Below are 15,088 nucleotides of genomic sequence, written 5' to 3' on the forward strand. Positions count from 1 at the left end.
AAACAGCCTGCTTCCCCGAGTCTCCCTGGCCCGGGCTCCACCCGTGAGGTCTGGGCTGCTCCGAGCCCGCGTCGGGTTTCGTTTTCCGGCGATCATAAATAGCTTCGTGTTTGTAAACAGGCGCTGGGGGCACATTCCCGGCTCTCAGCTCATTGTTCCCTCCTTTCCTCTCCCACTTCGCGCAGGACGCCGGGGCTGGGGCTGGGGGCCTCCGGGGCTAGGAGGTGGAGGGCGGGGGTGTCCAGATCCCAAAGTGAGAAAATGCAAGCATTTCCTTTCCTTGGGCCGGGTGTCCACCTCTGACAGCAACTCTAAGCTGGATCTGCAGAAAGCCCCAGCCTTCTTCACCCCACGTTCTCGGGACTCAGCAGAGCCTTTCCAAGCCTTGCTCCTGCTCAGTCTTCTGTCTCCCCGTTTGACTTTTCTACTTGGGGTGGTCCGTCCTGAGAATCCAATACTTTCTGCATTAGCCCCCTCTGCCCCCGAAAAAACTGGCAGACCCCAATAATTTCGAGGAAAGTCATGAAGTCTGTGCTCAGAGCCCTGTGCAAAATAACTCCTGCTGCTGCCTGCCCGGCGTTTATTCCCAATTTATTTCAAGAGAGTCGGCTTTGGGGAGAGAGTCTGGAGGGGGAGGGAGAGAAAAGAATACGGAAAATAAAGCCTGCGGCCGGGGGCTGCTGCCCGCGTTTGTGCGCGTGTGCCCTGGGTGTGTGTGTGTTTGTGCCTGGGCGTGCGATTTAATGGAGCGTCTCTCTGCCTCTCCAGTGCGGCCAGAGCTCGCTTCGCGCACCCACCCCTGCCGAGGATCCTACTTGCTGCAGCCCAATGCATTGTGTAAGACGCGACCTGTTATGGCCACCACTACTTCCGGGTTCTAGCATTCTGGTCGGAATCCACCTCTCCGCCTGTGCAACACACACTTTACACACGCACGGGGACTGCAAGCGGGCAGCATCGATCGTGGCTCCTTTAAGACAAACTCAGACAGACATTTTTTTTAACCCTCCTCCTCTAATCTCCCTCCAGTGCAGCAGTTGCAAAGAGGGAGAGAGAGAGAGAGAAAGAGAAAGAGAGAGCGAGCGAGAGAAGAGAGAAACTGATTAGGAATTAGGACTGATTCAAGGGAAGCGAGCGCTAGGGCTTTGTGCATTTGAATATTAACATTTGAGGTGTTCTGACCAGAAGAAGACAGAGCGGATGATCATTCATTCACCACGTTGACAACCTCGCCTGTGATTGACAGCCGGAGTGGCAGAAAGCCATGAGATTTGGTAGTTGGGTCTGAGGGGCGCTCTTTTTTTTTTTTTTTAAACTGATTTTTTGGGGGAGAGAAGATCTGCTTTTTTTTTTTTTTTTTCTTTTTGCCCCCGCTGCTGTCTTGGAAACGGAGCGCTTTTATGCTCAGTGACTCGGGCGCTTTGCTTCAGGTCCCGTAGACCGAAGATCTGGGACCAGTAGCTCACGTTGCTGGAGACGTTAAGGGATTTTTCGTCGTGCTTTACATTTTTTTTTTCCGGGGGAGTTTGCTTATTTGTTTCTTTTCACACTGGCCTTAAAGAGGATATATTAGAAGTTGAAGTAGGAAGGGAGCCAGGGAGGCCGATGGCGCAAAGGGTACGTATTAAAAAACAATTGTGGAACTCAAATGTGAGATTAAATTGAAACGTGGCCGAAAGACACTGCTAAAAAGTTTCCTTTTTTCTCTGTATTTTTGAATGAGGCTCCTAAAGCCGTGGCCTAAAGCGAGAGAATTTATTCAGTGCATTTGTAGACTTATGTATGTTACATGTAATTAATTCAAGTAATCAAGTTTTCTATAGAATCCTAACCAGCAGCTATCTAAATAAAAATACAAGCTCAGGCAATCATCTGTTTAAAAAACAAAAACAAAAGGCGCTAGATACCTAATGCTATAAAGTGAGTGGTTCAGGGAGCAGAAGTTTAAAGCTATTTTTAAAGTAAAATAAGCAGCTAGAAACTTATGATGTGTTACTGCTTATGCTCATCTTTTAATATCATTAGAAGTATTTAGCTTTTTTTAAGCAAATAACTTTGTCATCGTGTAATGGCTTTTGGGGTCGGAAAACATTCATCTTTTAAAAGTGATTTTAATGTGCATGGATTTTTATAAAAGGTAATACTTGGAAAGTTTTTGTTAGAAAAGCCCTTCACTAATTGGATACTAAGCACACAGCGACTCACTTTAAAAATGCAATACTAATTTCCCCAATATTCCTATTTGAATGGAAATGTAGTGAGAGTCAAGTGAGACAATGACAACCCAACTGAGGTAGTTTCTTAAAAGACAGGGGGGTCTACAGAAAGCCTTCCCTGCATAATTTGCGTCCTGGCCCTCAAAGCCCTGTTTGCAAAAGAAAGTTACTAGGCTGACACATTCTTCTTTACTCCTTTGGTTCAGGCAAATGTCAGCGTTCTTCCAAACTATTTTCACACCTCTGGCTTTAAGGACATGAAAGTGGCAGTTCCTCTTTTCTTTGAAAATCATTTCACTCTCCGTGCCTCCAATTCTTGGGAAAAGAACTTGCCTGGAATGAAGCAATGAGAAAAATCTAAATAGCTAAATTTTGCACCCCAAAATAATGACAATCAATATGAAAGTAGTTTTTCTGAAGAAAGAAGATAGGGGTTGTACGTGCATTTGCTTTTGAATTTACTTTACACCTGATGAGTTACATTTGCCTCATTGACTTTTAGTCTGGGGGAAAAGTTCTTAACAGTGGAGAAAACAGAATAACTGCTCCAACTATAGATTTCCTTTAACTTTGAGGGAAAATTGCCCAATTCTAAATTCAGCTCTAATGAACATGAAAAACTACCTTCCTCTGAGTTTCACTTATGAGAAGGCCAGTTAGTTTTGTGTAATTTAGCAGAGTTTGTCTTGGAAAGCAAAGGAAATGCAGTGTCTTACAGGACTGCCTTAACCCCACGCTGGCAGAGAAATAAAATGAGAAGCCTGTCTGAATTCATGTGCTTAGCTTAGCTGTTCCCATCGTAACTTTTTTTTTTTTTTTAATTCCCCCTGATGGGAAGGGGCTGTGAAACTAGGCGGGTTTGCTGCACTGTCCTGGCACGTTTTATTATTGTGATTTTGAATTTCCTCCTCTAGAGACATGCACGTTTTACCTTCCGCCCTCTGGGAAAATGCCTCCCTTTCTTTCCTTCTTTCTTCCCTCCTTCCTTGCCAAAGGATCCTGAATTTCTGAACTAGTTGATAGGGACACAAGTTAGGGCAAGACCATTCATCTCAGCTGAGACTCAGAGAATCCTAGGATTTTTACTTTAGAAATTATTTTTAAAATAAAAACCCTCAACTTGAGAGATGCAAGGCCACTGAATTCTGGGTTGAAGGATCCAGCTGGACTGACATTATATAAGCTCCATGCCCTGCCGGTTCCCCATTTGCCGGCCTGGCCTTCTGAACCTTGTTTTCTCCTGTTTGTCATGCAGTACGACGATTTACCCCATTACGGGGGCATGGATGGAGTAGGCATCCCCTCCACGATGTATGGGGACCCGCATGCGGCCAGGTCCATGCAGCCGGTCCACCACCTGAACCACGGGCCTCCTCTGCACTCGCATCAGTACCCGCACACAGCTCACACCAACGCCATGGCCCCCAGCATGGGTTCCTCCGTCAATGACGCTTTAAAGAGAGATAAAGATGCCATTTATGGGTAGGTACGACGGGCAGCAGGTTAAGTGGTAGAGACGCGATGTTTCCTCTGTTTCCCTGTGCCTTTGGTAAAAGGAAAGCCAGAGCTCTGTGGATTGGAGGTACATTATTCGGTAACTTTTCATTCGCATTGCATGGAGGATTTGGGAAGGCGGCCTGCCGTCCCGGACGCCCCCCATCTCCACACACGCTCCGCGCTTGCCCAGCGTCCAGCTCCGCCGAGGCCGTGCCGGCGAAGGGGTCGCCCTGCAGGAGGAGTTGCCAAAGGTCCTTCGTCCCCTCTCACACCCTGGTTCTGTAGTTCAGCGGGTTGGAGTCCTCGCTTGCTGGGCTTCGCTGGGAGAGCGTTGGGGATTTCTAAATGTAGGCGCCTTTGTGTTGGAACGAAACTTTTAGTTTAAGGGAAAATCTCTTAAGCCACTGATTGTTCTGACTTGCTAAGTTTACTCAGCAACCTTATGCTGGCTCGGCCGCCGCACAATAAAAATCAAGGGAGGACAGTTGCAGGTCAGGCAAGGGGGAACATGCTTTGCATTTAGGGAGTTTGACCACCGTAGGCAAGGAGAGAGCTCGCTCTGAATTGTTATAGACATCAAGAAACTTCTAGCCGGTTTAGTACTTTGTGTTCAAAGGCGAAGCCTGAAGGATCTGGAAGTAGGTGTGGGGTGCTGTCAGGCCAATGTGGTTTTCAGACTGTGGTTTACACTGTATTCTCCCAGGCCAGTCGATTAGACCCTGGGCTGGTAAAATCTTTCCAAAGTCACTTGTGCCTACTGTGTGCTCATGAATTTGGGGACCTCTTTTTACTTTGCAGCAACTTTTATTTCTATTTATGTCTTCTTTTGAAAATATCCGGCAACCCCGACCCTCCCCAGCTGCGAACCCTTTCTGCTTTATCTCCTGGTCCCTTGTGCGATGGGCCGGTTTAAATCCCAGCGTTCTCTCCGCAGCGTTAACTGCAAATGGCTTAGGCTCCAGGACAGAACATTTGGGGAAGCTTTGAAAAGGACCCCAAACTGTTAAATTTCCGGCTGGGCTGTGAGAGCTAATAAAAGACTTGAGACACCTCCTTGAGCATTAGGAGAAGCTTTTTTTTTTTTTCTTTTATGGGTTGAGATAAGCGACATCTAGGCCCCTGGAAATACTAGCTGCTTTGCCATTCCGTAGAGACAAAAATGAAAGGCTTTACCGCAGGGACATTTGAAGGAACTTTTCTTTTGCGGGGAGTGGGGGCCATTGACTAAGGGAGAGACATGTGCAGGGAGCTGTGGAGGAGGCTTCCTGCTCTCCGAGGGCCGCGGGGTCCGGGATCGGTAGGCGCAACCCGCTGACAGTCGGCCCGCAGCCACAGAGGTCCCTTCCCCAAGTTAGCTGAGCGCCTGCCACCGAGGTCCCCCGAGTCTTGGGCTCCGCGAGGCTGCCTTGGAGGAACCCACTTGCACGAGCCTTCCCGACCCCTGCGCCCAGCGCCTTTCTCCTCCACCAGGTCCTAGATGTGCAGCGGAGGGACGAGGGCTTGTCGGGGTGGGAAACTTAATTCAAAATGGCTGCTGGAACCGCTTGGGTTTTATTCTTAGCAAATGTTACCAATTTCTCCGGCCAGATAGGCTGAACCGACCCTCAGATGAGGTCCCTGGCTTAGGGCCTCCGGTTTCGGAGGCCTAGGAGGAAGGGGAGGCGAGCAGTCACCTGGGGGCGGGGAGGGGGGAGGAAAAAAGTAGATGACAAAATCAGAGAGAGGGTCCCTGCCTCGAGCTCCTCTGGCTGTTTTTCTTGGGCGCCTTTTTCACTGACTCCGGACTAACCATTGTGTTGTTTGTGACTGTTGTATTTTCTTGCAGACACCCCCTCTTCCCTCTCTTAGCACTGATTTTTGAGAAATGTGAATTAGCTACTTGTACCCCCCGCGAGCCGGGGGTGGCGGGCGGGGACGTCTGCTCGTCAGAGTCATTCAATGAAGATATAGCCGTGTTCGCCAAACAGGTCAGCAAAATATATGTTTAAAAAGTAAAGAAAAAAGAAAAAAGAAAGAAAGAAAGAGAAACTCCCTCCCCCATCCAGCACATTTTCAAAAGTAACCAGCAAATTAGTCCACCCTAAGCCACGCCTGTGACATCTACCCTAGGGTTTTCTTCCTATATGAGTGTCTGCGGACGACTCAAAATCACCCATAGGCTTTCCAACTCACGCTCCAAAACCTAACGCAGAAAGCCCACTCTATAAAATAAAATCACAAACCCTACACGCTGTAGCCGCCTTGGTCTTGGCGAGCAGGGCAGCGTCCTCTAGAAGCGTACTTTTGCTGGTGGAAGAAACCCTGAGCTCTGGGCTTGTTGTTGGCTTATTTGATTCACATTGAAGTGTTTCTGCGAGGGATGCACTCGGTGTCACCGAGTCCTTCCCGGAGGTTACATCTTGCCCCCGACAGTGTAATGAGGCAAGAAACCAGGAAAGCGACCAGATTTCAAATGTTCTTTCCCCCCCCCCCCCCTTCTCACTTGTATTTAGATTCGCGCAGAAAAACCTCTATTTTCTTCTAATCCCGAACTGGATAACTTGGTAAGAGCGGACCCCTACCTCCCCACCCCCATCTCCCCTCCCCCCAAGCCACCAGCTTTGCTTTAAAGCGCCCCAAGGTTTCTAGACGGGTCTTCCCGTAGCTGCAAGGCGGCTGCAAACGTTTCTGTCCACGGACAAGTGGTCCCGGGCAAGATCCCGGGGAAATAAATTCATCTCGAGAGGGGCCGGGCAAGCCCGCGCGGGGAAACGCGAGCTTTTGTTTTTTATGACAGCCGGGCAGCACAGCTCTAATCAGCGCGGGGATTTATCTCCGGGCTTGTCAGCGTATGTGCTTAAACTTTGCGGACTTCCCAGCCCTCAAAGTCGCGTCACGAGGGCAGCAACTGGGCAAGAGCCCCCAAACCACCAGTATGCCTGAAAGGTGTGAGGAAAGCAGCAGAAAGTTTGCAGTGTGAAAAGCCACAACTGGGGGACTGTTTGGAATATTTTCCGTGCACTCCTTACTTGGAAACATCTAGTCCAGGGATGTGGCCCTTTCGGTGGGGTGGGGCCAGTGGGGCTGAGAAAGGGAAGAGCCATGGGGGAGGAGAGTGTTTATGATCCCTACTTAGATGCTTTGTTGTTGTTTTAGCTATTTTTTTTCTCCTTAAGAAATATAAACCTCTAGATGGTACCCAGTCACTGCTATTAACTTTTAGTGTTATTGCCATAAATCAAAATAACTCTATTTACTGGGGGGGGGGGGTAGGCTGGAGATGCTAGAGCTGTGACAGCCAATTTTCTGCAAACTAGGAATAGGGTGCTCATTCTTTTTGTATCTTTGCAGATGATTCAAGCCATACAAGTATTAAGGTTTCATCTGTTGGAATTAGAGAAGGTAATTTCTCTAGCCTCTTTTCCTTTTGCTTTCCCCTCACCCCCAAACTCAAGGGGGTGGGGTGGGGGGGAGGTTCTGAATGGCTGAAGTTCAGGCTTCTGAGACATTTGCATAAATGTCTTTCTTTCTGGTAATTAGTGTCAAGGCCAATCTTAGCGTCCATTTCTCTTTGCGGTTTAATTACAATTTCAGCCACTAAAACCGGCATCTCAAATGCCCTAGCCTTGTATTCATTCTTAATACTTTGCTAGCTTTGTATAAATAGTTGCAATTCTATGCATCTCCCTTGATGTTTAGAATGCTGTTGTGAGTTTGCTTCACAGGTTATACCTTTGTGATCTCTTCTCTTCCTCTTCCCCCTCTTCTTTGCTACCTCTGGGTGGGTGGGAGGGGGGTTTTGTTTAGTTTTAGTGAGTTTCTGGAAGACAGTCTGAGAGCAGCGGCAGGTCAGACACAGAGGAGAGGTGGAGGGGGAGGAGGAGGAGTGGGCAGGGAGTCTGGAGGAGGTGGTGGGGGAGGCACATTAAACCTTTTGCAGAGACAAAGCAGAGTTGATAGTTGTGTCAATTTCTTGAATCTGTGAATCCTGCACACACCCCACCTTCACACTCAAGAAAGGGTGTGGGATAACATGATTTTGCTAGCTGTTCTATAAATCTCAGCAATAAAAACTTAATGCATTGTAATTCAAACTAACATTAAATTGCAAGCACACTGGGGTTTCTTGTGAGTTTTTGCATGTCAGTGATGCCTGGGGCCTGTAAGACTGCTCCACTTATACCTAAATATTTCGAAGCATTCTTTTTCCTTTTTTTTTTTTTTTTTTGATCAGTTTGATACCTTTTCGTGGCTGTAGGGTTTTGTTTTGTTTTTTTTTTTTCATATCATGAGTACTGGCAATTTGATTTTCTTCTATTTTTTTTAAAGTGTCCTAAAATATGCTTTTTTCAGGTAGAATCCCTAATTACAAATGTTATCGGGACTTGGGCTATCAAACATATACCCTATACCACCACAGTACTGGTCTTTGGAGATATATAGATATATATAGGGAGAAAGATACATAGATATAGATATAGATATGTATATACACCCACATATATAGTAATATCTGTCTTCATATATTACATATATATATATATCTTCACATTTTTCTCTTAGACACACTGGAAAAGGACTTATGATAAAGTAAGTGGATGAAATTAAATAGTTTACCTTAAATGTCACCCACGCAGGTCACCTCTCTAATGGCCACAGCCCTGGGAGCAGATGAATTTAACACGGGTGTTGAATATGTTGTAGCCTGTGAATCATCTTGTCACTGTCAATTTTCTGGGATATCTCTATTTTGCAAGAAAAGAAAGTTATTCCTAATTCTGGATGCATCTGGGGGTCTCTGGAGGACAATTGCTCTGTGTTTCCCTATTTGGAAGTTTGGATCTCACAAGGGGGGTGGATTGCACTTGTCAATGTCATTTATGCACTCCTGATTATATTTCCATTTTTTTATTTCTGTCATAATGTAGGTACACGAATTATGTGACAATTTCTGCCACCGGTATATTAGCTGTTTGAAAGGGAAAATGCCTATCGATTTGGTGATAGACGATAGAGAAGGAGGATCAAAATCAGACAGTGAAGATATAACAAGATCAGCAAATCTAACCGACCAGGTATGCGTTTTTCAATTTCAACATCCCTGGGAAAAAAAAATCTGTATGCATATTGCTTGCTGGGTCACTACCACCTCCTTTTATTATTTGCATATGATTAAGTCCCTTTTAGATACATTTCCATCGAAATGAAAATTTTTGAATAATGTGGCTATTATTGCTTCATTAAGGCTGGCTCTGGGATTCGACCTGGAGAGATGAGCTTGTAAAAGCTTTGCCTGCAAACTTGACCTGTTTCTTGTCGCTTTTAATTTTTGTCTTTATTTTATTTACCCTGTATAATAATGGGAGTGTTAACTGCCAGTGACCGCCTGATTGCAGGGCTCTGTTCTGGAGCGTTTTTTCCCCCTTCTATTTCGAAGAAAAGGAAAGGGTAGGGTCTGCTTATTTCTTATTTTATTAGGAATAAACCCAAGATAGGTGGTCTAAGAGAGACAGCGAGGGTTTGAAATCTAGCAAATGCTGGCTATTTTCTCCCTGTCTATACGGTTCATTAGCCTGTCTTGTCAGTTTTCCTCGGCCGAACGCTTCTAGACCTCACTGAACATTGCTTTGTGCGGTGCTCGCTGCAAGCTCGCCCATTTTATTGTACTTAGTAGAAAAAATAAGACCAGGCCGAGGTTATAAAAACAGATAAATATGGACGTTTCTCTTCCTCCTTTCCACTCATCCTCCAGCTGGTAGTGCACTGGGCCCTGTGGGTTGGCAGCTTTTGGAAGCGTCAAGGGCACCCCGGGAAACTCCCTCGGTGTGGCCGTGGGGGACCTCGCGCCGCCTTCGCTCTCCACTGCCAGCCTTTGCTTGCTTCGCCCCCTCCTCTCTGGTCCTCCCTGCAGGCCCTTTTTCCGCTGCGTTGCTAAGTGGGGACGACTTTTATTTGGAATTGCTGGGGGGGGGGGGCGGTTCTCTCCCTCTCTCAACCCAGCACCACTGTTTGCTCCCAGTCTCTCCCTCTCCTGTCGCTGCGTCTCTGGATTGGCCCAAAGAAGTTGCAAAAATGCAATGAAAGTGAAAACCTGAGGAGCGGGTGAGATGAAACGGGCTCAGAACAGCTCTCCGTTGCGAATTGCTGCAACGCGAATAGAGATTTGGGTTGCGGGTCTCCTCTGGCCTCTCCATAAATGAGTGAAGGCCCAGAGTCGTTTCTCTTTCTGACTTGGCACGTGAGTTCCGTCTTGTGGGGGGAGAGATCAGCCTGCCTTTGTTAAGCCAAAAGACAGGCGGGAGTGTAGAGTTTTCCTTTGCAAGCTCTGCCATGGTCACTGTTGGCTAGCGGCTATCTTGTAAAGTGCTTGCAGGAGTGTCCGACTCCTGGGTCTTGGTGTCCTCTTGAAGTTTTCTTCTCTCAACATCACCCTCTTAAAATACATTCCCAGCTTGGATTTCTCTCGGTAATCCCGCGACAGGGCTGAATTCCTCCTTTCCCCATGAGCAGTGGAGGGCAGGCAGAGCTGAGCTTTAAAAGCGCCAGAGCGCCAGGTCTTTACTATTATTTGGCAAGTTGCAAACTTTCGGCAGTGTAGACGAGTGCACAGTACAGGCGGTCTGCTCAGTCCCTGCGCGGCCCCGCCGAGGTGGGAACACTGCAGGCAGCTCCCGGCCCGGCCCGGGCCCTGCGGGCTGCCGGGCCTCCCGCCTGGTTCAGCCCGCCAGCCCTCACCCCGGAGCTGTTAAATGCAGATTCCGCTGAGGAACCCTCGGGTAGCTGCTGTTGAATAAAAATTGTAATCCAACAAGCCTAACTAGAAAATGGGATTCTAAGAGCTCCGGAGTGCTGGGTACATAAAGCTATTTGAGCAAATTACAAGAATTGCTTAGGGGCATGAATGAAATCAACACTTTAATTGCCTCCAAAATGAAGATTTATACCCCATTTTCTCAACGAATCATTATTTTATTAAAGTCAAAGATAAAGGACCAAAGCTATGGGATTTTTTTTGAGGGGGGCACAAAATTGGTATAATATCATTGCGTTTCCCCCCTACTCCTTCGGTAAACTTTTGTTACACAATTACCTTAATTTGAAATATGCAGACTGGCAGGCGATAGTAGTGGATAAAAATTGACATTTTAGTCTCTTCCCTCATCTAAAAAATGAGAAGCGTGCATCCCACCCCCTACCGCTTACTGGTGGGCTTCGCAGCTTTGGCTGGGCTCGTGGCGCTGTTGGCCTATGCGCGCGGGCGAGCTCGCGTGACCCCTCCAGTTCATCTAGGTCTTGGTCCGTGGGCAGCAAACCCAAGTTTGTTCTTCCGGGAGCCAGGAGCGAGTGTGCCTGGGCTCTGTTTGGAGCTGGGAGCGCAGAGCTCGGGGAGCACGGGGGACCTTGCCTCCGACCTGGACTCTGAGTGGAGTCCCCTGTTCTGGGAGGTGGGGAGTCAGAGACCAGGAACTAGGGCCCCCCTGTGGGCGCCAGTTCTCGGGACTGGAGCCTACTTGACGGTCCCTGGGGGCGCTAGACCCCTAGTGCGATGCCCTGGGGGCCGGGCCCAGAAAGGCCGACCTCCGCCACCTGTCTGCGAATGCGGCCCAGCCAGTTTGAGCCCCCGCAGAGGGTGCGCCCCGGGACGGGATGCTTCAGGTGTAGTGTGAGCGCTGGTCCTCGTTAGCTCATTAACCCTTCTGTCTCTAGGGTCTGCTGGCGGCACGGTTTATTTTATTTTACTTTTATCCTCGGAGGGCGCGGAGGCTGCCACCCGCGCAGGGACCTGGAATCGACGACTTTGATACCAGCCGGTTTCCCGGAGGGCTAAGTCGGCAAATACCCACTTGGCCTTGTAGTGATGCTTTTTTCTAAATATAAAAATATATATCAGATTAAGACGCCGGTAGAAGCCGTAATCTCGTTGTCCCCCCACCTCTCGTACCCGCCCCCTTCCCCCTCCCAGACCCCGAGGAGCGAAGCTCGAGAGTCACCGCCCGTGGGCGCAGGCCTCCCGGGCGCCCTCTCCCGACGGTCTCGTTCCCCGCTCCGCACGGAAGCTCCCGACGCCCTGAGACTGGGGGCAGCAAGGGGCACCGGGGGCTTCCGGGGCGAGGGCAGGGCTGCGCCCCCGGGAACCAGAGCAGAGAGGAAGAACCGTGCGAGGCGTCGAAGCGAGGGTTGAGCCTGGTCGTCAGTGGAGAAGGATGCGGGCCCTTCGGGAGGCGGGACGCCTGTTTGAGGGATTCAGGGTGGACCTGGGGGCGTCCAGAGGAGTTAGGCGGGAAAGAGCCTGGCCGCCCAGACGCTAGACTTTAGTCTGCGCTCCCAGAAGGAGCCGTCGAATGAAGTCTTCCTTCCCAGGGCCGTCTGTGGCTCGCCACTCCTTGAATCTAAGCATTTCCCCACTCCAAGAACCCGAACGGAGAGTGGAGAGAGAGGAGTGAGGAGTCTCCGGGCCCCTAAGGCCGCCTCCCGAAGTTGCCACGCCCGCTTGCAGCGAGAGCGGACTAGCTGGGCCTGTGCTCGGGCGCCAGCCCTGGTTTCCCACAGGCAGCGGGAGGCAAAGAAATGGTCCCTTTGGATTACAATTTTTATTCAACAGCAGCTCTCCGGGGGGTCCTCGGCTGAATCTGCATTTAACAGCTCTTGGGCGAGGGCTGGCGGCCTGCACAGGGCGCCCTGTTGCATGTTAATCCAGATTTGTGCCTGACATCTGGGGAGAAGTAATGTGGCTCAAGGAGATGGAACCAGAAAGCCACGCACGCCAGGCAGGTTAAATGCCAAGTGCTGCTAAACTCCCAGGGGAGGAGGATCGGCCTCCGGGGCTGTGGGGTCCAGGTTGGAGAGCGCCAGGCCTCTGGGCCTCCGGGCCTCGGGGACACGGGGCAGCCTTGGGCCAGTGAGCTTTGGTTCCCAATGGGCTAGGAAAACGCTGATGGCGGTTGTTTTATTTTAAAAGTCTGGGATGTTGTTTCTAAAGCATCGTTTGAGTTAAAAAAAAAAAAATCTTAAAACTGAACTTGGTCTTGACTGAAAACGCCCCCTCCCTGCAAAGCGAGGTAGGGATGCAAGGGAGATTTAAGCTTTCTCTTTTTTTTGTGGGGGTGGGGGAGGGTGGGGGTTATGGTAAGGAATGGGGATGAGAGGGCAAGAGATAGCCTGATGTCTTTGATGAATTGGATCTGCTGCTTTAGAAACAAATAGATGAAGCCATTGGTTATTTACTAATACTAGAAATGTAGGCAATTTGTTTTCATCCAATAAGAAAACTGGCCACAAACGCAAGAGACAGGAAAATGCTTCCTTTGTCAGGTAGTTTGTTTCTAAATGCTTACACATAGACACATCTTATTTAAATTGTAAATACTTCACAGGGTCACAATTAATGCTTTTGTCTTGGAAACTCTCAGTCCACAGGCCTTGGCATCCATGGGGGTCTTACATTCCTCTAACTTTACTTTTTGATTGTTGTTGTGGGTCATGTGTTGTACTCCTAATTCCTTTTTTTTTTTTTTTTGAGATATGTCAAAGGGAAATTATGGCAAGATTCTCTTTAATGATTAAATAATAAGGTGTTGAGTGCTTGTCACTCCATTGGCTAATTGGAATGTTCATTCTAGGCCCTTTATGGCTTAGTATCCTTTGAATTAAAACTTAGTTGTTTACCAGGTGTGTTTTTATTGTTGCTTTCTGATTGGCTTTTAGAAATTTTAATTCCAGTGTACTTAACATACAGTGTTATATTAGTTTCAGGTGTACAATATAGTGATTCAACAATTTCATACGTTACTCAGTGGTCATCAAGATAAGTGTACTCTTAATCTGATTGGCTTTTAGTGTGTATCTGTGTGTGAATTTCAGAGTAGGGATGTATTGATTCCTAATAGGGGCCCTTAAAAAAACATTTCATGAAAAACAGGTGAAGAGTGTATGCAAATGGACTGAGATCAATTACATTGTTAACCGTCTGTAAGTGTAAACGATAATACTACGAAAGTTATTCCCTGTTCATAGCGCATCTCTCTCTGTCTCTGTCTCTCTCTTGTCTCCTGCCTCTCTCTTTCTGTGTCTCTCTCTCAAGTGGAAGTCCCCAGTGCAAGTTCCATGGCTTATGGAAAGCAATGATACTAATGCTACTTTGTACCAAGTAAAGCCATAACAGTAACTAGCGTTCAGTGATTTAACTAGCGCTGCAGCAATGGTCACTCAAAGAGCAATACCTCTTCCACCAGAATGACTCCATTGCTCATGATTTGGAAACATATAGAGCGGTTGTGTGCACTCTTGCTGTTGGTCCTACCTTAGAGATTTTACTAGAAACCATGGAGAAGCTTGCACAGTAGAGGAAGGAAAAAAAAGGATTAACATACGGGCACTGTTCTAAAAAATGTAACAGATATCATGTTATAATTGCCCGACTTTGAAAATAAACAAATTTTAAATCATGTTTTCAAATCCTTGTATGTTTAAATGTTAAAATGTTTGTCAGAGTCCGAAAGATTTAAAACACAGCTGTTACTGGGTGAAGGAAGGAAAATTATGCAGTAAAACTCCATGCTCTTAAAAACAAAGACTATTTGTGGCCCTACAGTGGAAACAGGTTTATTGTCAACCAGATAGGCTAAAGTATTGCCACGAGGCCTACTGTAGTAAAACTAGCATGCCTTCCCTCGCAGGTAGACTGGGAGGAACTGAAGAATGCCTAACGAGTTATATTAAGACACTTGTCAGAAATGAAAATATTGTCAACATGAATTCAAATGAAGTATTTTGGTATCCGTGATGTTATGCTTTCCATTGCAATAACAATATTTTCTTATGAAATATAAATATGTCAAACAAATGTGAAATGCTTAAGTTTTAATAAATGATCATTTAATCATCAGACACAACCCAAGTACGTATACAGGAACTTTTAAAGGACAGTTGGCATACAGCCAAATTCCTATAGAGACTAGCAGGGAAAAGATAAAAAAATGAACACAAAATAAGACTCTGTAAGGAGGGTCTATAATTCAACATTATTTGACTCCACTTTCAGGGAAATAGTTGAATGATAGGAAACTGATACCATTCTCATTCATTTCTGTTACATAGTCTTATGTGTTTGCATTTGTAACATTTTACATGGCCTTTTTTGGATTATGATATCTGTCATACTTGTATCAAAGTATTACTCGAATTTATGTTATAACTGAAACAAAATCTTTTGTCATTGCTCCTAAGTGCAAAAAATTAACTTAATATTTAAAAGCTACATCAAAACTCTGGGACAGTATTCTTTTACAGATAAAAGAATAAAAGTAGAATACATGTGATGCTGTATCTGACAGTTGTGTAGATGTCAAACTTAAAGGTGTTCAAAATCCAAAGTAAAACAACACTGCTGTAAGTCA

General features: G+C 47.0%; 1 protein-coding gene across 4 annotated transcripts in view; it reads left to right on the forward strand.

Annotated features, from left to right (window-relative positions):
- The first annotated feature begins 250 nt into the window (after positions 1 to 250).
- Positions 251 to 15,088, forward strand: part of MEIS1 (Meis homeobox 1) — a 138,417-nt gene continuing 123,579 nt past the window's right edge. The window contains exons 1-6 of one of the 4 annotated variants that reach the window (XM_030310718.1): positions 251 to 1,617; positions 3,472 to 3,698; positions 5,539 to 5,680; positions 6,206 to 6,256; positions 7,044 to 7,094; positions 8,621 to 8,767. In XM_030310718.1, coding sequence (XP_030166578.1) covers positions 1,606 to 1,617; positions 3,472 to 3,698; positions 5,539 to 5,680; positions 6,206 to 6,256; positions 7,044 to 7,094; positions 8,621 to 8,767 — 630 coding nt within the window. In that variant the 5' untranslated portion in view covers positions 251 to 1,605. The remainder of the gene's footprint in view (positions 1,618 to 3,471; positions 3,699 to 5,538; positions 5,681 to 6,205; positions 6,257 to 7,043; positions 7,095 to 8,620; positions 8,768 to 15,088) is intronic. The other 3 variants (XM_030310720.1, XM_030310721.1, XM_030310719.1) reach the window with 3 other exon arrangements.

Source organism: Lynx canadensis, chromosome A3, assembly GCF_007474595.2.
Source record: "Lynx canadensis isolate LIC74 chromosome A3, mLynCan4.pri.v2, whole genome shotgun sequence".
Lineage (NCBI taxonomy): Eukaryota > Metazoa > Chordata > Mammalia > Carnivora > Felidae > Lynx > Lynx canadensis.